This window comes from Pogona vitticeps, chromosome 4 (genome assembly GCF_051106095.1).
Source record: "Pogona vitticeps strain Pit_001003342236 chromosome 4, PviZW2.1, whole genome shotgun sequence".
Taxonomy (NCBI): Eukaryota; Metazoa; Chordata; class Lepidosauria; order Squamata; family Agamidae; genus Pogona; species Pogona vitticeps.
In genome coordinates this window covers 184,973,810-185,001,359 of record NC_135786.1, presented here as the reverse complement: position 1 = coordinate 185,001,359, position 27,550 = coordinate 184,973,810, and the positions used below count along the sequence as shown (strand labels likewise).

Below are 27,550 nucleotides of genomic sequence, written 5' to 3'. Positions count from 1 at the left end.
CGCCTTCCTTCCAGCCGCAGGACCAAACGGAGGCTCCGAAGAGCGCGGAGGCACGCCAGCTCTTCACAGGCTTTGAAGCCCGGTGCGAAGTGAAGCGACCGCAGCTCCTGTCGGGAAAGAAAAGGAGGGGAAAGAGCCGCCCAACGACGGTGACCCGCGGCGGCGGCGGGGACCCGAGCAAGAGCGGCGAGTAAAAAAAGGTGCGGGGAAAAGAAGAAAAAGAAGAAGATGATGCCTCGGCCGTTACGCGGCCGTCGTTGAAGCCGCGGGTGTCCGGAGGGCAAGGCGGAGGTTTTCCCCCCTCCTCTTCCCCCCCTCCCCGTCCCACTGCAGAAGTGGGGCCAGGGCGGCCTATGCGGCAGTTGGCACCTTCTTGCCCACCCCCGGCTGCAGCTTGAGGAGGCAGCGGAGCCGTGCACGGCCTCGGCCTTGGCGGTGTGGAGGGAGCAGCCTGGTGACGCTCTGTGGAGAAAGTTTCCTGTTTTTATGGTAGGCCTCTGTGCCTCTTTTTTTCTTCCCTTCCCTTCCTTCCAAGTAGCAGCTACTCGGTAGCTGGCACCGAGGAGGAGGAGGAGGAGGAGGAACCGGAACCGTTACGCGTTCTGCCAGGACGGTCGCCTGGCTGGGAAAATGTGGCTGCAAAGACAAGAGGAGCCAGGCTGGAGACCCGAGAAAACGGGCAGGGCTGTAATAACAGCTTAGAGACTCAAGGGAAGGGGCAGCGGGAAAGGCTACTCCTCGAGGAGGGGGTAGCGTCTCTGGACCCCCTTTTCGGCTCCGAACTCGCTGTTGCGCGAGGATGTGTGGCGTGGAGAGCATGAGAGACAACCCTAGTGCCTACCTGGTCCTGCCCTGAGGAGGAGAGTTGGGGGAGGAAGCACCGGGAGCACCCGTGTTCCGTTTTTGCTTGTCTGTGGATTAAGGCGACCACCACCACTTCAGCACCATGTCGGCAGGAGAAAGCTTTGAGTCTCGGTTCGAAAAGATCGGGATGATGATAAGAGACCCCAAATCTGAAGTGAACTCGGACTGCTTATTGGTGAGTTGCCTGAGCTTCGTTTATAAACAGAAACCGTGTGAAAGAGTGGATTCCGTGGAGAATATGATTTATGCACACACACCTCTTGGGTTCTGAAAAAAAGTAGATGTTACTCTCCATCTATGAAGTGTTTTCTGTGCTACTGTGCAAATGATAGTTAAGCAAATTTACAGTGCTGAAAACAAAGCAAAAATATTCCTCTATATGTTGAGATTAAGCAAATGCCTTGCATCAGAATATGATGGAAAACTGGTCAGATTTGTGGTACCAGAGTTGTAGACACCACTGAATCCAACAATCTTAAGTTTTTCAGGCTGCTCTTGTTTTTTAAGATGTAATCCTGTACACACACACACACACACTGTTTCTCTCTCTCTCTCTCTCTCTCTCTGTGTGTGTGTGTGTGTGTGTACAAACACACATATCATTTGCAAGAGTCGGTGTGGTGTAGTGGATAGAATGTTGGTCTGCCACAGGGGAGAGCTGGATTCAAATCCCTGCTCAGCTGTGGAAACTGAATAAGCGTAGCAATGGTAAAACAGTCCTTGTACATCTTGCTTACTTTGAAAACCTAATTAAGGTTGCTTTCAGAAGAGATTGGACAGCATATAACAACACAAGAGATTTACTTCTGAGTGGACATGTGTAGGATTGAGTTGCACAAGTACACTTTTGCATTTTAGTTTCTAAATTAAAATATTTTAAACAAGTGAGTGTCTGTATGGTACTTTATAAAAATGTTCTCTAAAGGCAGTTGCATTTAAAGCATTCCAACAAAACCTTGTTATGTCAGTGCACTGCCTAGAAAGATGAAGTTCTGATTTCTCCATAATTCACACAACGTTTCTAGTAACTTTGTTCAGTGTTGCTTAGTGATTACATTATCTAGTTTTTAAGAGCTTATTAAATTCTTAATCCCAATGGTGGGTAAAACCTCTAGTGTGCATGAGAACCTTACATGTATGGCTTGCTTGGATGCCAATGGTGGATGTTTGTGTAGCTGTATCAGGGACTAAATGGATATTACTGTTGTGACTAGACTGGCTCCTGCATAAAGATGAGGTTCTGTTTATAAATCCTGGTGCATAATCTGCCAACCCATTTGCTCTATTAAAAAGTTTTTTTGTGTTCATTGTAGGAAGAACTTAAACATTTATTCGTAAAGTGGAACAGAGGTGCATAGCTATAAAGTGATCTGATGTTAAAATATTCTCATACCAATAGAAGTGACATTGTATTCACTAAGCATATTTTGTTGATATACGAGGTTTTATTGTACAGTATTTTAAAAAAGTTTAGATTCAGGATTCAACAGAGTGAACCTCTTACCAGAGGTTACTCACTTAGTCAGTGAGTGGTACTGACTAAAACAATTGTGTGAATATGTTTTAGTCAGTAGCTCTCACACTATTGTATTCATACTGTATAGGCTGATGCTTAATTGTTTTGCCATGGGCAAACATAATAGTACAAAATTCAACGTGTGATGTGTTAGACTTTGGATAGACTCAATCTGAATGCTTAGTTTTAATTTCAGACTTTCAAATTAGATTGTGTAAATAAGTCCTTAGTTCATTATTTTGCTCCCATAACAAGAAAAAAAGCTATAGCTGCAAGTTGTGTAAAATCTGGTGATCTTAAAACTATTATGGTAATCTGTTCCATGATGGTGTAGTAGAGCTATTGCCAGATCTGTATGTATTGGAGATATGCAAACTCGTATAATACTGCATATGGTTCTCAAACTTTGGTCCCCAGATGTTCTTGGACTGCAAATCCCAGAAATCCTGGCTAGCACAGCTAGCCATGAAGGCTTCTGGTAATTGCAGTCCAAGAACATCTGGGGACCTCAGTTTGAGAACAACTGTGTTACGCAACTTAAGGCCACATTAGAATGCTTGTTATGAGATAATCTGTGTACCTATATTTTGTGTTTGTAAAATTTGTATAATAATTGTGGCCATAAATATAATTATGTCGGGTGATGGAGTTAATAATAATTAGAACCATTTATTGAAAAAATTGGCAAAAGATAGCAGGTTAGATGTTTCAGTTATATTTACCTCTTCAAAGAATCCATTACTTTTCTTTTTCTGGTAGGTGACTGTTGATAAACAGCCACTAGATCATTTTTTCTAAATGGGTGGGGAAAAGATATTTGGGCTATGATACTGACACTATTGCCCATCTGTTTAGTCAGCCATGAAGCAGCCATTCAGCTAAAGTTGCTTGCAACAGTCCTTTGTTCTTCAGATATTTCTTTTGCTGTGATGTAATTTATATTGTGTCTATGACAGGATGTAGCAGTTTAATAGTAATGTATACTTTATATGTCTGGCTAAATGCAGGAGCTATTCTGATACAGTACTAGCATCAGTGGTTGATGGTTTTGTGTGTAAGACTGAGGTTTGTTACAGATATTAAACATTGCCCTGTACCATGTGGATTGCCTTCCTGGAATGGTGTATTCTAGCATTAAGCAAGTATTGTAAGTAATGTGTAAACCAGAGATACTCAGTAAGGTGTAACGGATAGAGTGATGGACTGGGACTCAGGAGGGCTGGGTTCAAATCCTTGCTCAGCCATGGGAGCTTGCTGGGAGTATGGAAGTGGTAAAATAATTCCTTAAATACTTTACTTAGCTTGAAAGCCCGATTAGGGTCACAGTAAGTTAGTTCTGACTTCACAGCACTTAACAGCAGCAATGTGTAAACGAATATTCTCCCAGTCATTGGTTTGTTCATATTTGCACTCAATATGGGAGGCTTTCTTTTGGTAAATTCTGCCATTGGTTCATTGAGCTTAGTATTATTTACAGTGACAGTGACTCTTCAAGGTTCAGGACAAAGGTCTTTACCTGTCATATCTAGATACATTGATAATTGAATCTGGAAGGTTTTGCAAAAGAAAATATATGCTTTGCAGCTGAATTACATCCCTGAGTGGATGAACAAGTAACAGTTAAAATGTCTCTTTTCTGTTCTTATGTGATATTGTTCCACATAGCTGCCTTCGGCCACTTTTTATTCTTGACTTATCTTCTATATTGGAAGCAATAAACAGTGTATAGTGGTGCCTCGCTTAGCGATTGCTTTGTTTAACGACAAAATCCCTTAGCGACGACTTTTTTGGAGCGTTTTTACGCTTAGTTTAACGATGGGCCTTATGGGTGATTTTCGCTTAGCGATGGTTGGGACCATGCTCCGCATAGCGATAAAATTTTGGGTCCCCTGTTTCGCTTAACGATGGTTTAAACAGCCTCATGTTTGCTGTTTTTTAAATGTTTTTCTGTTATTTATAAAGTTAAAGTTTACTGTTTAAAATGTTTGAAATCATAAAGTGCACTTAATAAACCCTTTGTTAACCAAATTTGACTTTGTTCTGACTATTTTTTAATTTGTTGTTGTATTTCCCCCCATTGAGATGCATTGAATAGGTTTCAATGCATTTCAATTGGGGAACTGTGTTTCCTATGGTGATTTTCGCTTAAGGATGGCAATTTGTTCCTATTGGAACGGATTATCCGGTTTTCAATGCATTTCAATGGGAAACCGCGTTTCACTTAGCGATGAAATCGCTTAGCAGCGATTTTTTGGGAACCAATTAACATCGTTAAGCAAGACACCACTGAATAGATGTATAGTGGTGCCTCGCACAGCGAGGTTAATCCGTTCCGGATTAACCCTCGCTGTGTGAAACATCGCTCAACGGAAAATAAAAAGCCATTGGAACACATTAAACGTGGTTTAATGTGTTCCAATTCGGCCGAATACTCACTGTTGTGCGATGTTCCGGGATGGCCGGCAGCCATTTTCGCGCCCTCCCCTCGCTGAACGAGGGTGCGAAAACGCTGCGATCAGCTGTCCGACGGGTCCAAAATGGCCGCCAGAACAGCCGAAATGGCTGGGCGCAGCGTTTTCGCGCCCTTGGTAAGCGAGGGGAGGGCGCGAAAACGCTGCGCGCGGCCATTTCGGCTGTTCCGGCAGCGTTTTCGCGCCCTCCCCTCGCTTACCAAGGGTGCGAAAACGCTGTGCCCGGCCCTTTCGGCTGTTCCGGCGGCCATTTTGAAGCTGCGGAACAGCTGATCGGCGGGTCGCAAAGCGAAGGTCGGTAAGCGAATCGCTTACCGGCCTTCGCTCTGTGAATTTCCCCTATCTAGGTGCCGTTTTGCGATCGCATTTACGATCGCAAAAACGGCATCGTTGCGCAGATTCGTTGCTCTACGGAGCGACTGTTGCATGAGGCACCACTGTACAACATTGTCTGTAATCCAGATACACCTTGCTGAGTGTTTTCATTTAATTGACTATCATGTATCCATTATTTGGAAATCTTAAAAATGGATTGTTCTCTACTTCATGTGGGTACTGCAATCTGAATGCAGAGTGTTGTTTACTTCTTACTTGAACAAATGCTAGATCTCAACCAGACAAGGGTGTAATCTCATCCAGTATTGTATCTAAATATGGATGTGGAAGCAGCCATATTTGTCCCTCAACAAGGACATTTTGCTTCTCTAGCCAGGCTCATATCTAGGATCAATCCAACTAGAAAATCAGAGGACCCATCTTCAGAGTCAAGTCCCTTCCATATCTTCCCTCTAGGATCATGGAAGAGAGCAAATAATAGTGTAGCTTCTTCTTCTTTGTATCCATGGGTTTTGTGAGGAAACCCAGAAGTGTCCTATGACCCCAGACGCAGACCTTTTGGCTTACTGAAATCTTGTCTTACTGACATTCTAACAGTACTTTTTTTCATGGCCCCAGGTGCTTTTAATTTTTGGTTGCATTTAGTGTTTTGGAAATGGTTTAGTTTGGTAAAAGCTAAACCTATGAAATTTAAAGTATAAATGTCTTTGTTGTAATTATGATTTTTTTTCATTGTTTGATTTTGTTAGATTTATCATATATATGTATATTTTTCTTTCCATAAACCTCCCTGATTTGCCTGAGAATGGTCTGTTTTCTCTTATGCCCCTTTTGATGGCTTCTGTTTCAAACAAACAAATAAACCAGGGAAAGTTCACAGCTGTGTTTCTGTTGTTCTTAACCGTGTCTTTAGAACTGTTTTTATCTACTAGGCTTAATATTGTATTTGTTTAATTCTTTTTAAATACTGTAGCAATTTATTGTTCTTAGCTTTCAATACTTTTTAAATATTATAATCTTAGGATCTTTTTAGGAAAGGGCTCGATTTTAATATTTTAAATAAATAATAAATAAGTAATGTACCGTTTGTAAGATAAAAATAAACGGTGGCTTCTAATTGCAGTTTGTAACTGTCTTAACACATTTGTTTACAGGAATTTTTTAATGCAACAGAAAGCCCACGTGTAGAAAACCATAACCTATTTTTTCTGTTATGCTTGAATCTATAGAATAGCTTTCTGTGCATAAGTGTGTGTTTGTGTACAAATGTGTTTGAGTTCAGTGTTGGGGACAGAATGGGGAACCAGCTGCAGCTTTATGTCCAGGGATCCATTATGACTTTGATCTGGTTCTAGCTGTTGTAAATGCTGCACAGGCCCTGGAAGGCTGAGATGTAATTTCTATAATTATGTGATTAATTATTACAGATCAGGCATCAACAACTGATTTTGAGCAAAAGTCAGTATTCCTGGTCAATTTGATTACAAGTCCTGCTTTCCTGAAAATGTTATGCTGTTTACGTTACAGCTCATCATAGTAGAGTACTATGGATTAAAAGTAACAGCAAACCTCAGATGCCATTGCCTTTTCATGAATATGTTCAGCTTGTCTTCTAAGTGGCTTTTTGGAGGTACTGTAAGGTAAAGATTTCCATCAATTTCTGCTGGCTGGATAGCTCAGTGAGTTGAGTATCTGGCTGCAAAGTCAGAGATCAGAAGTGCAAATTCCTGCTGTATGTTGAAGAATATATTATATCTTTCCATGAGAGGGGATTGAGAAGGTAAAATTGATAAAGACTTAACCAGAATAACTAGTTTATTGCCTTCCTGCTAGGTAGCTAACAATAAGAGTATATAGGCATCTTGAATTAAATGCAGCAGAACTTAGTAAATTAAAACGACAAGAATGAAAGACACAACCAGTATGGAACCATTTTGACCTTTTTCAACAGCAGAGTAGCCTAAATGCCTAAATAAAGATATTTTTGCTAGCATGCAGAAGACCAATAGAGAATGAACAAAGGTATGTGATCTTGGCAGGGACTTCCAAACTGAGGGTGGCCACTCTTGCATCTGTACCAAATGTGCCTTAAATGGTGGTGAGATAGTAAGATGGGCCTCCTCTAAAAATATTAATATCTTCACAGCAACAGTTAGAACTGGATATGGAACAACAGATTGGTTCAAAATTGGGAAAGGAGTACGACAAAGCTGTATACTGTATTGTCTCCCTGTTTATTTAAGTTATATGCAGAATACATCATGCGAAAGGCAGGACTGGATGAATCCCAAACCGGAATTAAGATTGCCGGAAAAAATATCAACAACCTCAGATATGCAGATGATACCACTCTGATGGCAGAAAGTGAGGAGGAATTAAAGAACCTCTTAATGAGGGTGAAAGAAGAGAGCGCAAAAATGGTCAGAAGCTCAACATCACAAAAACTAAGATCATGGCCACTGGTCCCATCACCTCCTGGCAAATAGAAGGGGAAGATATGAAGGCAGTGACAGATTTTACCTTCTTGGGCTCCTTGATCACTGCAGTTGGTGACAGCAGCCATGAAATTAAAAGACGCCTGCTTCTTGGGAGGAAAGTGATGACAAACGTAGACAGCATCTTAAAAAAGCAGAGACATCACCTTGTCGACAAAGGTCTGCATAGTCAAAGCTATGATTTTTCCTGTAGTGATGTATGGAAGTAAGAGCTGGACCATAAAGAGAGCTGACTGCTGAAGAATTGATGCTTTTGAATTGTGGTGCTGGAGGAGACTCTTGAGACTCTTCTGGATTGCAAGGAGAACAAACCTATCTGTTCTGAAGTAAATCAACCCTGAGTGCTTGCTGGAAGGCCAAATCCTGAAGCTGAGGCTCCAATACTTTGGCCATCTGATGAGAAGAGAAGACTCCCTGGAAAAGAGCCTGATGTTGGGAAAGAGTGAGGGCAAGAGGAGAAGGGGACGACAGAGGACAAGACGGTTGGACAGTGTTATCGAAGCTACCAACGTGAATTTGACCAAACTCTGGGAGGCAGTGGAGTGCAGAAGGGCCTGGCGTGCTCTGGTCCATGGAGTCATGAAGAGTCGGACATGACTTAAAAACGAAACAACAACAAATGTAAATGCTAATGAAGAACAGGTAAATAGTACGTACTCTCTCAAGGACTTGCCAAATCTCAAGAGTACTACAAGAAGTGGCAGAAGATTGGTAGCACCTCACTTGCTTACTCTTGAAAAAATGTTGTACAGTATAACCTCTATCCCAGAGAAATAGCGGAGAGTCAGATATATTGGGTAATCATCTTTCTTCCCACAGAAGATACAACTTGTAATATTAATGGGGTGAGCAGATTTTAAGGAAGCATGCCTCACATGCCATTAAAAACATCAGGAGAGTTGGGGGGGGGGTTAGTGTATAATTTTCTGATTTTTTTTCTCATTCTTCCCAAGAATGTAACAAAGCATTGATGATTGCATTGTCCCGTGAATAGGAACTATGTATGCATATTTTATGACTTGCATCTATGTACTGTGTGAAAGAGCTACATATAATAAATTCAAATTCTGCCTTGCTTATCTGAAATCCTTGTTCTCCTTGAAGTCCAGCTTATTCAATATGTGAAAAGTGATTGTTTACTCAGTATTCTGCAAACATGACAATATACAGGGAATTGGCATGCATTCATATTTCCATTGTTGATAGTGAAAAACATAAGCCCTAAAGTCAGGACCAAGGGACCTGTTTTATTAATTCTCTTAATCTAGTGAAACATCAGTGGCAACAATCTATAACAGAAACAAACAGGATCCCTTTGAATATAGTTGCTGTTCTGTGGGGCTGGGGATCACCCATGAAAGATTAGAATCAAACAGTTCATTATTAACTAAGAATGCATTTGACCTCTCAGTATGTAGCTTCAATAATGAAATTGGTTTTTTTTAAAAAGACATTTATCTTCTGCCTGTGTTAGGAAATGACCCTAACAAAATCCAGGACTAAGACAAACTTTGTAGCAGCTCACTGGCCCACTTTCTTTTCTCCAAATTACCAAATACAGTACGAAGTTAGCTCTTGAACGAATTTCAGGTGTAACTTCACTACATATTGTACCAGAGATCACAATTGAAGTGGACTGTAAACAGACTTCTCAGACATCAGTTCAAGCCATTTATCTGTGGCAATGAAAAAAAATGATCACATGATCTGTGTATTTGATGAATTTTGGTGTGTCTTGATCTGAGGGTGTATTCATGCAAACAAAGCCAAAGAAAGTAACAAAAAACTAAAGTATATTTGGGAATGGAACTGATTTGAATATTTGTGTGAGACCACAATCCTATATGCACTTACAAAAGAGAGAGTACTATTCAACTTAGTGGACTTACTTTTAATCAGATGTATATGCGATTGCATTGTTAAATTAGTTAAACTGTAGATGGTTGATAAAATGTGCAAATCTTTCTGGATGAAGTGGAAAACTTAGAACAGTGGTATAATATTTCTAAAAATATTGGTATCCTGAACGCAGTGATAAAAAACAAATGGATGAACATACAGAGGTATTTATTTTAAGCATTTCTATTCAGCTTTTCAGGAGAGGAAGTTTACAGATGGTTTACTGAAGATCAATGTGATCAATAATTACGAGTAGTCCTTGCCCACAAGCTTGAGGTATAAAACAGAAGCCAAAAAAAGTAAAGAGAAAGCATTAATTCTTAAAGTTAATAATGTAAGTTTTTATAATGAGCAGCTTCAATAGGTATGTTAGTTATGTTCTTCCTCTCTGCCATGTCAGCGAGTCAACCAGGCTGTACTGCAAGAGCAGGCAACTGCAATTATTTATTTATTTTTTTATTTTATTTTATTTTATTTTATTTTATTTATATCCCGCCTATCTAGCCACTTAAGACCACTCTAGGCGGTCTAGCTTGAAGGCCACTTTTTTGCCTCAGATCCCATAGAACTCTGGCCCCAGAAATGGCAATCTTATCCCCCACCACCACCTTTTAAAAAGAACGAAGCAAAACTCAACAACATCAAAAGAACAGGTTTCATTCAGGCAGGGTTTGGTGTAGAGATGTCTTAGAAAAGCCCCAAGATTTCTAGTTCAAAAGCAGCTAAGGCTTGAGGCCTCCACAAACAAGCAGCACCAAATTGCTTGTTTATTTGTTTTTGCTTAAAAGTGGAGACTTCTCAGCTTTGGGAGCTGCAAATGTGACCACTCATCTGAATACTTATAGAGATGGGACTGCTTCGTAGCCAAAGAAAATCTTAGTCCATTTGTGCACAAGAACACACTGCAGCAACCACAGATTTTCTTTGACTACCTAGGCAGTCTCATCTCTTCCTCTATTCAGACAGAGTGATACTGAATGATGACATACAGCAGCACTTATCTCTTGACAGGTGACTGAGCAGGACCTGTTGTCTTTTGCAGCAGACAGAGCCTGTTCAAATCTTTGTACCTGTTCCAAGATTGGTCCCATGATACAGTGGTGCCTCACAAGACGATGTTTTCACAAGACAGCGATTTTCGCAGAACAGATTGAACATCAACTTGCGAGGCACCACTGTATTAGGAATTTCTGTATCTATGTCAGAAATGATGGATGGAGTTAGAGTTTCTCCTGTTTGAGGTATAAATGGCCTAATGTACAAAATTTGGGCCATAACAACATATCATTTGATGTTCTGCTGAATAGAAATAAATTCTAAAATATGGTTAAACATGCTAAATAAGCAAAGCGAATTAATAGCAAACCTTTATACAGCAGTTGCATAAGAAGTATTAGTGTCATAAAATATAAGTAATGGCAACTTTAGCAAATTTTATTTTTTAAATGTTTGTGTGGAAAAAGTCCTCTCTGTATCATCAATTTTACTTTTATGTTATTTTTTAAAAAAAGGAATATTGTGCAGTCATTTTTTTTTTAAAAAAGAGTCCTGGAATGCACTGATGTACTGTTTTGTGCTAAGATTGATTGATTGATTGATTGATTGATTGATTGATTGATTGATTGATTGATTGATTGATTGATTGATTGATTGATTGATTGATTGATTGATTTATTTATTTATTTATTTATTTATTTATTTATTTATTTATTTATTTATTTATTTATTTATTTATATCCCGCCTATCTAGTCTCATTGAGTCCACTCAGTGTGGTATAGTGGATAGAGTAATGAACTCACTATATGTCAATTCTGATTTGATGGCACATAACAACATAATTTAACATTTTTGAAAGCTTTGACTCTAGTATCATTGGGATGAGAATGTTATTACATGGAAGAATGAGGTGAAACCTTTTTTATTATCTATCTTGTAAATCTCACAGTTGGAAAGGTAATGTGGGCACATCTGAAATTACCTTTACAATTTTACTGGAAAAAAGTCTGGGATAACTGTACTATTCTCGTATATACACAATCAGTATCATCTTTTAGAATTTATCTTCCTTGTATAATTAAATTATGTGTTTAAATCCTGGTAAAGTTGTGCTCCTAAACGTAGTGCTTACCGAAGTTCATATATTTAAAGTGTATTTAGAGAAAGTACATGTGTACTGATGGATTCTAAGTGTGCACTGTTGAGGGCAGCAGATATGTGTTTAAGTTCACTTTTTGATAGGCTTCAGAAAAAGAAGTCAGTAGTTTAATTTTTCACATATTGTTGGATGTGGGAGAAAGGTGTAATTTAGTAAATGTCTCCGTCAGTCTTTTGAAAGTGTTACAAAATTAAGAATAAATCTGTTTTGATGTTGGTTTGCTCATTTCAGGCATTTAGTGATATTCTAAGATAAGAATATCAAATACTATAAAGGGCCATAAAAATTAATAGCCAAAATCCTGTTGGTCAGTTGTGCCTTTGGAAGGCAAATGGTGTAACCTGCAGCAGCTTCTCACTAGCAGTTATCAAGTCCCTATTTGGACTTCAGTGCATGCAGTGGGTAGATGTGTCTCCAAGCCAGCACTCATAAATTGCAGTGAGAAGCTGCTGCAAGTTTTCAGTTTGCATTCTGCATGCATCAATGAGCAACAGGATTTAATAAAAGTGAAATATCATAGTAAGTGAGGGACTTAAACAAAGGATTAAGGCACAGCATGACCTAGCATTTGAATACTGTTGTATGATATTCCTCCTTCAGCATTTAGTGGCCCCACATCTCTTGTCAATACAAGTACTGTAACAAAAAATTCACAGTAGTAGTACATATAGAGTAACACTGTTTTCTCTTAATTTGCAACTGCAATGTCATAGCTACACTTTGATTTTTGGAAAAGGGGCTTATTTACAAGTAAATTATTTACAGAAAGTGATTTCTAAATTGTTGTCTGATGGCACATTGTGCAGAAACTTGATCTGGGTCTTTATCAGTGCCTAGGAATTGTATGTATGCTGACTTGGGTTCATAAATACCATGGATATATAAAGAGGAATAAGTAGTGCTCATTTGATTTTTCACAACTCATATTTGCTTCAAGACCTAGTTTAGATGTGCATGTTACTTGGCACTAATCAAGGTTATCATTTAAAAATATGTAATGTCAAGCATTCAAAAATTTGCTGGCTGGGGTGCGTGAACCCAACATTCTAAACAAAAGAACATCCACAATTGTATTGATCTCTATGTGTAGTTAAGTTGAGTGTAGGCCATATAGTAGTGATTGTGGACCTCTCTATAATTTTAAATTATAGTTGCAGCTGTCAAGAGAAAAGCACACAATGATTTACACCAGAGGGTGTGGTTGACCTTACAGCTTATTGCATCTGGAAACATATTCAGTACAGTATAAGAATATGAGCTACAGTATATTGTTAAGCTTCCTTCCAGCACTATATGGAAAGTTCTCAGGAAGGAGCAAAAGTGATCCCACACCTCCACCTTTGATCATAATGTATTGCACTTAAGAACTAAGATTTGTGATGAACAGACATTATTTATTTATTTAAAATATTTATATGCCACCTTTTTCCTAGAGGATCCAAGATGGCTTATGGTTTTAATAGAACCAAAGTTAAAAGCTAAATAAGAAAATATTTTAAAAAGCACTAAACTGATACCATATTAAAACCCATAAGAACAAGATTAAAAACACAAGTAAAACAATTAAATAAAACATTTTTTAATTTCTTTATTTAAAATATTTTTGGCCTTATTTTTCCTTAGAAAGTACCCACTCCTGGGCTCTGGGGGTAACTAGAAGGTAGCAAGGTGTCTTGGTAAAGCTAGGTTGAACTAGGGCTTGGTACAGGCAGGGTCCCGTCCCCACTCAGCTGTGCAATTTGACGACATTTGACCAATCCTCCTTTTTTCAGCCTGACCTGCCTCACAGGGCTGTTTTGAGAATAAAGTGGTGAGGAGAAAAAACATGTATATTACCTTGAACTAGTAAGAGGAAAGGCAAGGAAAAAACCCTGAAGTAATGAGAAGCTGAAATCCTGTTGCTTAGTGGAGTTTGTCACACTGGAGTAGTCCTACTGAATCAGTGGGGATTTAATTAGTTAATTCTTCCATATGGTCCATTGATTCAAATGTGACTTTGATCACAGTAAAAGAAGCTTAAAGAAAATAGGAAATAAAAGTATTCTTTGTTTTAATCTCCCTTCTACTTCTGCCTTTTTCAGTCCCAAATAGTGATGAAAAGCAGATTTCTGCTCATAGTTAAGTATGGAATTTCTTCCTATTTCTAGGGTTTCCCCATGCTCAATTTCAGAGTTGAGCGTGAAAATACCAGGGAATGTAGAATATTTGTATGGGGTGTGGATGGAGCCAGGGGAAATGGGCCCGGTCAAGTTCAGTATCCTTGAACGGTACCTGTTAAGGTACTGATTTATTATACTATTGTGTATTTTGTTTATTATGTTATGGTTTATGTAACTTGGTTTGATTTAAGTCATCAGGCATATTCACATTAGATGAGAATACTGGGAAAGGTAGAAGGCAGTAGGAAAAGAAAATCAGATATGAGATTGACAGAATTTACAAGAGCTGAGCAGGGCAGTTGGTGACAGGTTATTTTGGAAATGGCTCTTTCATAGGATTGTCATAAGTTGGAAATGACTTGACTGCTCATAACAACAACAAAAGCAACCTCCACATTCAGGGGTGTATGTTTTCACATATCAAATGCTGGATATATGCTGGGTATAAGCAGAGCTGTTGCTTTGCTGTGCTTCTTGAAGGCTTCCCAGAGCCATTTGTTTGGCTACTTCTAGAAACAGAATGTTGAAACAGATGAACTTTTTCTGTGATCAGACAGGGCTTTAATTATATTTTTATCAAATTCCTGCCCATCTCAAATACCTCACTCCTTCTAATAGGAGAGCTGTATTTTTGCATGACTTAGTCACATCTCGGTTTAGCAAAGAAAATATCTGGAACATAGGACACTAAAACAATTGAGCTTTCAAATCGATAAATAAAAAATAAATGATCATTAGAATTGTGGGCATCTTTTATGTTGCATGTGGTCAGCACATATAAAGTAAGCTTTCTACTTTGCATGCAGTTTGTCATAATATTTTGGGAGAAGAAGAAAAATATAAACTATTACTTATGGTATGGAAATTCAAAATACAGACAAATCAGTTTTACTAGATATCCATATCTATTTGTATGTATGGAGTATGCATTTTTCCCTCTAAATGTGTGAGTATGGAGTAACTTTAAATAACTTTAAATATATTTGTTTTTAAAATGTTTGGGTAGCTATGGAAACATTACTCCTGCTGCATTCTCTTATTTGAAATTGTTACTATGTATTTATGTAATATTCTGTGGTTTAAAAACCCATTGATGGCTAAATATGACATGATTGCAATTCTTTCTGAGATCTTTATCATGTTGTTTGACTATATTTAGACGTACTGTTCTTCATTCTTTTATATCTTCAAATCTGTCATAAAAATATATTGTGGTATTTTCTGGTTGCTAGTAATATCACAATTAAAAGATTTTTGTGTATATTTCACATAATTAGCTCTTTTGCTCAGACGTCAGGATATACTTACTACAGTATAAGCAAGTCCTACAGGAGTGTTGTGAACTTCAAATTTGAAAAAAACATGGTAGGAAGAGAATAACTGTGTACACAGGAATCTATTTTGATTAGTACCTATTCTATTTACCATGCCCAAAATAGTAATCATAGGATTTCTACCAGTTTGTAGAGTGTCTGTCATATGCCCAGTTACACCATGGTTGCACAAACAGGCTTGTGGTGGACACCCCATAAAATGGTAAACACTACTTGCATGACTGCTGTTCCATGTGCAGTAAGGCCAACAGGATACCTGCCCTTATGCATTTGGAATTTATCACTTGAATGAAAATACAGATACAGAATTTGAAAGCTTAGGGACATACATTATACCTCATAGAACTGAATGACATACTGTATGTATCAAAATGATGACATGTTCAATTTCTTATTAGTACATATTCCAATATGTTGTGTATAGAAAGGTAATAATAATAATTCAAAACTTTGCATATGAGAATAGAAAGGTAACTAAAGAGATATATGAAAAAAAATACTTCTCTGTTAATGTGCCATCAAGTCAGAACTGACTTAGAGTGACTCTAAAGGGCTTTTGATGTAAAAGATATTTTAGGAGTGGCCTTACCTGTTCCACACTCCTCAGTGAGTTTCCATGGTTGAGCAGGGATTCAAACCCTTGGTTTATTTGGACCTCCTGATTCTAGTCCATCACACTAAGCAAACTGAATTTTACATATTTTGAGTACCATGTTTCATTGACTAAGTAAAATATTTATCTTTGGAAATATTACATGTGTGTCTTCTTCCATCTAAGAAACTTGATCTCTTTATAAATAGTTGAATTGTCAGTAGTCTGTACTTGGACAGTTGGTACATGAATGCTTTACTATGTAATGTATTTGCCCGGCTGGATTTGATTTGAATCAATCAATTTAAATCATGATCTAAACCACAAATTAAATCACTATTTAAATTTTTAAAAGATTGTAGTTTAAATCAGTTTGATTTTGAAAAAAATCACTGATTTTTATCCACCCTGGTTTGTGTACATTTTAAGATGTGGGTGTGTAGAAGTTTCTTAGATTGACATCAGAAGTAGTCTTGCAAGGCAACAGTGCTGTCTTCCATCATAGATATGCCTGAAACCATAGTAGAAATCTGCTGATAACTTCTGCGCGTATCTAGGTAATCAAATTAAAAATCATGGCTTGATACTTACCACTATTTGGTACTGTGAGCAGGGATGTGTAATTGCAAAAGTGCAGTGTATCATCAGAGCAGATGCTAAGGAATCAAATTGTTAATCTTTTGACTTGAACTCTGCTATTGTCTACCCTAAACAATTTGCTCTGTGCATTCTGTGTGGTTCAGTACAAATTAATTTAATGCAAAGAAGCACTCTAGCTATTGGCCTATGATGTTAAAAACACCATTATTTTATATATACTGTGATCTTAACTTGCATATTGCAGTAAATCAGAATTCTCTGAAATGTTTGCTTATTGGGAATTAGATTGTGCCCATAGCCCAGTGGTTCGCAAACTGTGTGCAGTGGCTATGTAGGGCACAGGGAAACCAACTCAGGGGCACCACAGAATCCTCTCATCCTCCCCCTCCCTTGCTCCCCCATCCAAAGTATTGTGCAGCTTTTCCTTGCAGTTTCTGTGGTGCAAAAAGGAACCTTGACCCAGTCTTACCAAAGGACTGGGTTTCCTGCCCTTCTGTTTGCAAGAGAGCCTGCTCTGCCCTGCCCCCTCCAAAAAATGCAGTGTCTCCATTTTTCTGGAAGCTGTTTCTACCAGAGAAGTCAAGCCATGAATGTGTTTCCATTAAACCACCTGTATATAGCATAGTCTCTGATTCCATCTAGTGGCTAGTCCTGATAAGTTGTATTCTTGTGTTTTTATATTATTATTTTGAGGCAGTGGATAAGTGAAACTGCGGGTACTGATCCAGTGGCTATGGCAGTCCTACTGCACTGGGTAGCCACAGCCAGTGGCCACTAAATTAAGGGAGCTGCAAGCCCAAAAGACTTGGGAACCACTGCCATAGCCTATTTGCCTTTGTTTTGTTCCTGTCTGCTGCAGTAGGTCATCTCAGTTGGGATTCATAGCTTTTCTACACTACACTACAATTGATCTGTTCCCATCAAGCTAAAAATCATAAACTAAGAACAAATCTTGCAGTTCTGGTTTTTCATGAACAAAACAGCTTCTAATTCAATAAAACTGTAAGCAAGAAATCATAGTTTGCACGATAGGTATCTGGAGGGTACTGTAGCAGTGAGAAGCAAAGTGGGAGGAAAGGACTGCATGCACTAGCACACAGCTAGTTCATGTTGTAAACAAGCTCTGGAGAATTCTGGCTCATTCTGTTGTGCAAAAATGACCATAATTTTGAAGTGACAGATAGATCACATGTAGCAGCAATTATATTACTTTGCCAGTACATTCACACAATACAACCAGCTAAGGATCTTATAGGAACAAGCAACATGCTGATGCACATGTTGTATGTCAGGGGGGGGGGCAGTTGCTCTTCTTTCTCTCTCCTTTATTCTGCCTCAATTGAGGGTAGGTTCAAGGCTTCTTTCTTTGCCCCATTCAAAGGGAATAAACCAGAGAAGCAAAGCTACCCTCTGATGAAAGACACAATAAACCAAATATGGAGCATATATGGTTTGTTTAGCTGTTCAAACTGCTTGTTTGTGATAATTTATATGCTGTGTAAATGCTCCAAGTGACCTAAGAAGTAATAATCAGAGAAACCAAGAACATTGTTTCATTAAATTGGCAAGTATGTATTACAGCAAATACTAATTTGAAATTATTTTTCCTTTCTCCATTAAACAAAAATGAAATAAATATATTGTTGCCTTAGCTAGTAATAGAATTACTATGAATGAAATAATGAATCAGAAGTTACCATGGTACATTACAAAACTTACTGTGCCCTCTGCCCAAAAAAGGAAAAGATTTTTTGTTTGGGAAACAGCCAGTCTTCCAAAGGAATGTAACTTCTTGTTTTCCTATGCTACCGATTCCTAACTTTTATATTTTAAGAGGAGTTAGCATGAACATGAAAAGTCAAAGTTAAACTAGAATAATTGTATTTAATTTAGCAGTACTATTGTTGTCCTGGTTTCTTTTGGCTGTAGTACAATACAATAGTTCTGCATTGAATCTCTGAACAGTATAAAAATGGTCATTGAACAAAATTATTTGTATCTGGAAATTAAAATTCTTGATTGCATTACTTCATCTCTGTAGATAGATCAAGGTCCAGTAGAAAGAAATGTTTTTCAGAAACAGTTTCTCAGTTCTGCTGTGAATTCAGCTGTTTCTGCTGTTAACTGTGACCAGGCATCAACTATTCTATCAAGCAGTGAAAGACAGAGATGGGAAACAGAGCCATCCTATCAGCTTTACAAATAGACCCACTGCACTAGTTTTCAGTTCTTCCTAAACCTGTTTCCATTTCAGATGAGTGCAGAAAAGCAATGTGAATAGAATTTTTTAAATCCCTGTGACTCATACCATTTGCTAGTTGGCAAAAGTGATGTGCATCTAACAAGTCATTGAGACATTCTAATTCGCATTGTCAGAGGTGAAATCTGAAATATGCTAGCTCAAAGTAGATTCTGCATCCCCAATTTTGGTGTTTGCTTTAAACAAGAAACTTGTTTTGTGCATCTGGCCATGAGTTTTTGAACTTCTGTTAGTTTCCTGCACCACTTCTAACTCTGTAATGTCCAGTTTGATGAAGGCTCATGTTGAGTTGAAGGGTAATATAGATTGTATAAATTTTTTTGTTTTAGAAAAGAATATTTAAATTATTGCTTATTTTAAGATAATGCTTATGATCATGTCAAGTGACATTAGAATTACTGCCTGTACTGTACAGTGCCATGAATTCCACAGCACAGGGAATGTATTTCCTTAAACAAATTCCCAATAAAACAACAAATCTTACGTCAACAGGTATCACTGTTTTAAATTTACATTATAGGCTGTAATCCTGTGCAACAACTTTGCATAGTGGGAGTTATTTCCACTTAAATATACATAAAATTGGGATATGAGTCACCTAAATTGTTAGTCAGTGGTCATTTTTATTTACAGATTGGAAGAAAAACAAATTTACGTAAATTATTATACCGTTTAATGGCTGATTAAGATTTTCCACAAACAGTTCTTTCTTTAGATTTATTGCACTTTTCATCAGAACACAATTTATGCAGTTGTTTCTATCAGTTTTGCACAATTACTTCCTTTAAACATAGTGAATGCTTTTAAAGAGAAATTGTATATAGATAATAGGTATGAACTGTTTTCTAAAAAATGTTAATATTTTTGTTTTGCAGGATGGTTTAGATGCACTAGTCTATGATTTGGATTTTCCTGCCCTAAGGAAAAATAAAAACATAGACACCTTTTTAAACAAATGTAAGTACCAGTTTTACACAATATTCAAATACCCTCTTTCCCTGAAAATAAGCCCTAGTATGATTTTTCAGGATGCTCATAATGTAAGCCATACCCCCAAAATAAGCCCCAGTCATGTGAAACCCCACCCTCCATCATTGTGCAGCATTGTGCAGCAACGAGAAGAAGATGACATGACCGTATTTGAATAAATGTAGATTGTTGTACATGAAAAAAATAAAACATCCCCTGAAAATAAGCCGTAATAAGTTTTTGGAGCAAAAATTAATATAAGGCCCTGTCTTATTTTCGGGGAAACATGGTATATTGTTGCCACCTGATTATTAATGATGTTCTATGTTTTTGATATTCATGAGAATAGAGGACACTACCTTTTTTTTCCTTCCAAAAATAAAGTTTTCATACTATACTAACCTGGGATACCATAGTTGTGGGTAGTTTTTTGCAGCTTGGATGTTTGAAGGAGTTTGCATTTGGGGTAGATAAAATTAAATTCTCACTCTTGCCACTATCTTTCAGCCTAACCTACCTCACAGAGGAATATGAGGATAAAATGAGGCAACCTAGTAGGTTCCTGTAGTCTTCCTATAAAAGCAAAGCAAAGCAAAGCGTGCTACTTATATACCGCCCCATAGCGCTTCAAGCACTCTCTGGGCGGTTTACAAGTTAATTATGCAGGCCACACATTGTAAGGTGAAACCATGAGCAGGGAGACATGTAGTAGTAGTTAAAAAGCAACCTCTTGTGGATTAGACTACATGGGTTACTACCCTCTCTCTGGATCCTGATGCCTCTCAGAGTGTAGGATCTTGGGGATAAATTAATCCATTGAAATGCCACCATATACTCTATTTAACTTTTTCTTACACACATAAAATGCTTATTGAAAGATTTAACAGGATATTTCATTTTGAATCAGAGAACTTTAAACATTGTTAATATACAAAAAAGAAACATGCAGTACTTCCTTGGAATCATAGTCTCACTGCCCTTTAGCCCTTTAAGTTCTATGGAGGGCCTTTCCTGAAGAGCTATGGCTTCCAAGAAGCATTGTAGCAGCAGCCTTATTTGTAGAGGAAGCAAGGCCTGAGGCAGCTATGAAGCCTCAAGAGGTAAGCTGTGCTCCAAGTAGGTGAAATGTAGATATTAGTCTGTAGGTTGAGACTCCCAGAATTCTGCCTGTGGAATTATTTGAGAATTCTGGGAGATGGAGTTAAAAAAGAAAGAAAGAAAGAATGGCACAGTACTAGTATTTCCTGTCCTCAAGTGAAATTGGACTAAGAATTTACAGTAGCTGGTTGGGAAGTGGGGATATTCTGACTGTATTTTCATATAGGTCTCTCATTTGTTCAGAATTCTAGTAAGTTTATGAACTTTTTTTTAGAAGATTTTGTTTCAGTTCAGTAGTTGCATTCTGTAACCAGAGAAATGACATGTTAAGCTTTTTTGTATAATCTCATGCCAATGTTGACCCATGCGGATTAAAATAGCATTTTACCAAATTTGGAGTTAGAGTATCTGACAACTGGGAATTTAAATTATTGTAGTTTATTGGACGATAGTTTTATTTTAAAAATGCTGGGTTTCTTGCTTATGTTTTTATGGTAGTGTGGTTTAAAGATATGTAAAAGAACAAAAGGCTAAATACCGGAGTCTCTTAAGTACTGGAAGGATAAATACTGGAAAGTAAATACATTTTATTTATGTAATTTAAAAACCCTAAACACATTACTGTTTCTTAAATTAGTAATTAGCCTTTTTAATGGTATAGGAATATGTTGTGGTGAGTACAAATTGTCTGTTCTAATGATTCATTTCAGATATCAATTAAGCTAAATTTAAACCTCTCCTGAGTTATTCTTGCAGTAAAGTTTTATCCTGTGTTTTAGCATTTATATGTTGCTATGGGAATGAAACTGAACAGAGATTCCAGAGAGATATTTGCAACTCCAAAAAAAGCTGTGAAAGGAACAAATTCTTGTCCTTCAACAAAATTTGTGTTTAATGAGCTGCAGATGTTCCAAGAAATTACTAACAAATGGCATATATTCAATATATTTTCTTATGTGTATGTTTTATTTGTTAAACATTGCGTATACGCTTATTATACTTTGTGCTGCAGTTTTTTTCTTCATATATTTTTCTCACAGATAAAGATACAGTAAACAAAATAAGAGATCTCCGTATGAAAGCTGAAGATTATGAAGTAGTGAAAGTGATTGGAAGAGGTGCATTTGGGGAAGTCCAGTTGGTAGGTTATTCTTTTGTGTATTAATAAGGCTTGATTTTATTTTCAGCTGGAAATTTAGAGGGAAGAAAAAGAAAAATAAAGAAACTGTTATCATGAAAAGTGAACATTTATACATGTAGCAGACATTTGTGGTAATTCCCTTCTGTAATGCCTAAACATGAAGTGGATAAAGGTTATATGTGCACAATGGAGCTGATGGAAGTAGATTCTCATTTCTTCTCAAGCATCCACAATTTGCTATAAAAAGTGTAGAGGAATCCAGCTGAATAGGGTGAGCAGGTTGTAGACTATAGAGAAGTAGTCCATGAAAAATGGGTGAAAGCTGAACAGATTCTCCACTCATCTGTGTGCCATTATTAGGTGATTTGGAGGTGGGTTGTTGTGCAGGAAAAGGGGGGAGGAACATCTACTTCTGCCAACCCAGTTTTGCACATGTAATTGCTGTGTATCTCTGTGTGAGGCCTTCTGTTCAAGTTAATGATCTGGTGCATTGTGTCTTGTTTGGCACAAAGTACATTTGGCACCTCTGTATATAACATGAGAAATAATGTATTTCTTGTACATGTTGCTAACTTTTTCTTCATTTTGTATTTTGTTTTTAAAGGTAAGGCACAAATCATCCCGAAAGGTCTATGCCATGAAACTTCTGAGCAAGTTTGAGATGATAAAAAGATCAGATTCTGCATTCTTCTGGGAAGAAAGAGATATCATGGCATTTGCAAATAGCCCTTGGGTTGTTCAGGTACATTGGCTAACTTTGAATTATTGTTAGTAAGGTTGATGGTAATCATACTTAAAGTGTATAATCTTTGAACTGCAAGGCTGGAAGGTATCTTATGGGTCATTGAATCAAACTCCTAACCTGTGGTCCACAGCCAGATGCCTCAATCACTAAGCTATCCAGGAGTTTAAAATATTTGGCAATTTGTTTGCTGAGGTATAGGGCATCTGTCAATAAAAATGAATAAAAATTGGTTGCTCATTAACATACAGTACTTTTCTATGCTTTAATTGACAACAGCTCAGAGGACCACTAATGCTTTGAATTTCAAGTATGTGTATAAATAAATTACACTAGATCTAGACTTTCCAGTCTGCTTGTAGAGTAGCTTCTGTTAGTTACAATTGCATGATGATGGATCTACTATCTATGAAGCACTTCTACTGGTGCATTGTGCAGTTGGTCAAATAGGAAATGTGTGACCAGTTGCACAATTGATTTGTGCAGACCTGGTTGTCAGGGTGGAATACCTTGGATATTAAGGATGCTGTAACATTATGTTACGTATTAACAAACAGAATTCTAGCTCCTGCTTCATCAGGGAGCTGTGTAGCGATTGGGAGCCCTTGAGGAGGGTAGGAAGACTCCTTGGGACAGGGAACTACTAGTGTATGCCGGGCCAGTGTTGATTTTAAGCCTGTGACTATATGAAGACTTGTTTCGAGGTTTGTATACTTAGGGTAACTTGCTGGATAGTTTAGTGGGTTGGAGCACCTGGCTGCAGGGCTAGGACTCAGAAGTTGGATCTCCCAATGTATTTCCCAAAAGAAGGGCCAGTCTTTGCACCATAGGGAATGGTAAGCCACTTCCAAATACAGTGGACCCTTGACTTACAGATGGCTTGACTTACAGACTTTTTGAGTTACAGACTTCTCTGGCCGCAAAATTTAGTTTTGACTTGCAGACTGAGATTTGACTTACAGACCAGAAAAAAACCAAAATGGAACAAAAACGGCTTGTTACGGGATTAATCGGTTTTCAATGCACTGTAGGTCAATGGAGACTTGACTTACAGACTTTTTGACTTGAGAACCGCCTTCCAATACGGATTAAATTCTCAAGTCAAGACCCCACTGTACTTCATATCTAAAGAATTCTATGAAATCATAAGTTTGAGTTTATTTGACAGCACATAACTATTGGCTGAAATTCTGTTCTGTAACTTGCCCTGCAGTTTTTTGAGATGGGAGAAAGTCTCTGGGATGGAGTCGAAGTCTATCATTTCCAAAAGCCACTGCTGATAGTAAAATCATCCCAGTGGCAATGATTTTCAAAAATTAATTTTTTTCCTCATCACACAGTCCCCAACCATTTCCCACAACAAAAGGCATCCCATGGCAGCCTAAGGACATTCAAGGGATTTTTTAAAAAAATTATGCTTAATCTTAATAAAGAAGAAAGCAGTAAAATAATGAAATATTAAATGATTTCAATATGTTTTCTTTTATAGTTGTTTTATGCATTTCAAGATGATCGTTACCTTTACATGGTGATGGAATACATGCCTGGCGGGGACCTGGTGAATTTAATGAGCAACTATGATGTTCCTGAAAAATGGGCAAGATTTTATACAGCAGAAGTTGTTCTTGCATTAGATGCAATTCACTCTATGGGCTTCATTCACAGGTTAGCATGCTTCAAATACTCACACAATGTAATGCTGCTAGTTAAAAGTAGAGCTCTGTGCCCCAGTATTAAGAGACAAGAGCAGATATTTTATACTTTGTAGATGTAATGCTACTACACATATACTCAAATAGTAAGTGAGCTCTGGGAGTCTATACATCTTTTTCACAGTTCAGAACTAGACATATGGACGAATACAAAAACAAATTGGGATAGTCAATGAATATCCCTGATTCATCAGATATTTGTTCCTTCGTATTCTTGGGGTCCAGAGATCCCAATGAATATGAAGCAATGAATATAATCCTTTTATATTTGTCCCTTTGTTTGCCTATCAGCTGTTCTTCGGGGGCATAAGCAGAGAAGGATTTTCCCTTCGGGCAACTTGCTAAAGCCTGCCTAAAGGAAATCCTACCCCTGGGGCTGGGGAGTGGCTTGGTTCTCCTTTCCTCCTCCTATGTCCACATGGCATAGGAAGACGAGGGAGGGGATCAAAGCAGGATCAAAGTGATCCCCCAGCCCCATTGCCTTTGCAAAGACAGCGGGGGTGAGGGATTGTTTGGCTCGCCCTTTGTTCCTCTTCCTGTGCCCTGGTGGGGATAGGAAGAAGAGCGTATCCTGTCAGAAATGATCCCCCATCCTCCCTGTCTTTGCAAAGGCAGTGGGGCTGGGGGATCGCTTTGATCCCTTTCCCCCTCCTCTTCCTATGCTGTTCGGTCATAGGAAGAGGAGGGAAGCGGGACCCAAGCCATCCTGCAGCTCTGCTGCTTTTGCAAAGGCAGCGAGGCTGGGGGATGGCTTTGATCCCTTCCCTCCTCTTCCTGTGCTGCACAGCATAGAAAGTCTGTGGGGGCTGGGGCTTTTTTTTCAGATAGCCTCACAGGGTGTCTTTAAAAAATGACCTAGCAAATTAATTCGCTGTTCATTGGCCCAGTGAGAGGCAACTTGACGGCCCATGAACCAAGACAGATTGCAATTTTGGCACTTCGTCCCCATCTATATTCATAACCCCTTGTCTGGAGCAAATTCCTTTGTCTTTCTCCCTTTTGCTGTTACTGTGCAGCACCACTGGTATGCACAGTGAAATTAAGTGCTGCAGCCTGTGAAATGTTGAATGGATGAGATGAGAGATATGAACAAACTACAATGGTGCCCCTCAAGACGATGATAATCCGTTCCATTGAAATCACTGTTTAGCAAAAACATCTTCTTCGGAAAAGCATTTCCCCATTGGAATGCATTGAAATCCGTTTAATGCATTCCAATGGGGAAAATAGTCATTGTGCAAAAATCGCCCATAGGGAAGCCATTTTGTGAAGCGCTGATCAGTTACAAAAATCGCTGTATTGCGAAGCATTGGTCCCAAAAACACCCGTTTTGCGAAGATCGCCCATAGGGAAGCCATTTTGCAGAGCCGCTGATCAGTTGTAAAAATCGTCATCTTGCAAAGCATTGGTCCCGAAAAAACCCCTGAAGCAGTTTTATACTGTAGTTGTTTCTTAATATTTCTTAATATTTCTTTTGACATATTATTAAATGTTACTGTTTTGTAAATAAAACCTAGTCTTATAAAAAATGTCTTTCAGAGATGTAAAGCCTGACAATATGCTGCTAGATAAATCTGGTCATTTAAAACTTGCAGATTTTGGTACCTGCATGAAGATGAATAAGGTTGGTATGCTTTTTAAAACATTCAGAATTTACCTTTTGTTCTGAAAAAATTCTGATTGGTTACTAGTGCTTGTTTAAATTATTCAGAGTTATCCTTCATTTTGGAATACATTTTAGTACATTTTCCTATCAAATTTATGGAACAAACATTTTGTTTTAAGACACTTGTTAAAGTAGCAGGACTTTCCACAGATATATTTCTTAAAATAACTCCTTTCTTTGCTTTATAGGAAGGTATGGTACGATGTGATACAGCTGTTGGAACACCTGACTATATATCCCCAGAAGTATTAAAATCACAAGGTGGTGATGGTTATTATGGACGAGAATGTGACTGGTGGTCAGTTGGTGTCTTTTTGTACGAAATGCTTGTTGGTGAGCATCAGAATAATCTGTTTTGTAAATAACTTTAATTGCATTTTTTCTTGAATGGAAATATTTTATGCCTATCATATAGGGTTGTATTATTTCATCATGGTAACAAGAGTTAAAGAGAGCAGAATTTCTTGATCTAGGTTGAAAGCTTTAGTCATGATCTCAGAGTCATTTCTGAGGGAGACTCATTAGCCAGATAAATTATGATGGTTGTAAATATCTGTTTTGCATTTTTTTTAAAAGTCTTCAGTGGAAAAAGAACAACAGGTCCAAATTCCTAGCCTACCTTTAGCTTGTCATTAGTAAAATAGGCTATAGATGTACACAGTTTGTACAGTCAGTATATGAACAAGTAACAGTGGTTGTACAGTTACATGAAAACATAAGGGAAATACCAGTTAAATGCAGAATGAGATGAGTTTGAAACAGTTAAATGTAGAATGAGATGAGTCTGTTTGTAATAGCGTTAGGGGATGTGCTCATAGAACTCACTTGGGAACATAAGAGAATATCAATGGGAGGTGACTGAGTCATCTGAGCTATGCTGATGATGTAGCAGTTCTTCATTGTGGTCTGTGTGAAATCATACATGGAATTTTGCTTTGTGCCTGCGTGAACAAAGACCCAATGTGTGAATTCACAGATGTCTGCTCAAAGAGCCACAATTACAGGTCCAGCAGATAACTTTGATGACATACAAAGTACATTGGAATAATTGAACATTGTATCAGAGTTGGTATAAAACTAAATGAATGACATAATAATGGACAATCAAGAGGAAAACATGAATGTTATAACTGATGGCTATCATAGAATATGTAGAACAATATATGCTGAGCAGGCAATGCAGTATGGATGGGAATTCTAATCAGAAAGCAAAAGTGAAGAGAAGGATAAGATTTGTATGGTTAGTTTTTAGTAAACAAGTAAAATTCTTAAATACCAACAATTATCTATAAAATTGTTAAGACTGGTTTATAGCAGTGGTTTCCAACTTTGGGTCCCCAGATGACTACAACTCCAGAAGTCTTCATCACTAGCTGTGCTAGCCAGGATTTCTGGGAATTATACAGTGGTGCCTCGCTTTACGATTGCCCCGCATTATGACAAATCCGCTTAACGACTATCTTTTTGTGATCACAATTGCTATCGCAAAACGATGGTCCAAATGGGGGAATTTTGCTTTGTGATGATCGGTTCCCTGCTT

At 38.0% G+C, this 27,550-nt stretch overlaps 1 protein-coding gene across 2 annotated transcripts in view; it reads left to right on the top strand.

Annotated features, from left to right (window-relative positions):
- Positions 1 to 574: 574 nt before the first annotated feature.
- The window catches only part of ROCK1 (Rho associated coiled-coil containing protein kinase 1), a 98,110-nt gene continuing 71,134 nt past the window's right edge, over positions 575 to 27,550 (top strand). For both annotated transcript variants that reach the window (XM_020794534.3, XM_020794533.3), the window contains exons 1-7: positions 575 to 1,039; positions 19,558 to 19,639; positions 21,790 to 21,890; positions 22,495 to 22,632; positions 24,122 to 24,297; positions 25,884 to 25,968; positions 26,199 to 26,343. In XM_020794534.3, coding sequence (XP_020650193.1) covers positions 947 to 1,039; positions 19,558 to 19,639; positions 21,790 to 21,890; positions 22,495 to 22,632; positions 24,122 to 24,297; positions 25,884 to 25,968; positions 26,199 to 26,343 — 820 coding nt within the window. In that variant the 5' untranslated portion in view covers positions 575 to 946. The remainder of the gene's footprint in view (positions 1,040 to 19,557; positions 19,640 to 21,789; positions 21,891 to 22,494; positions 22,633 to 24,121; positions 24,298 to 25,883; positions 25,969 to 26,198; positions 26,344 to 27,550) is intronic.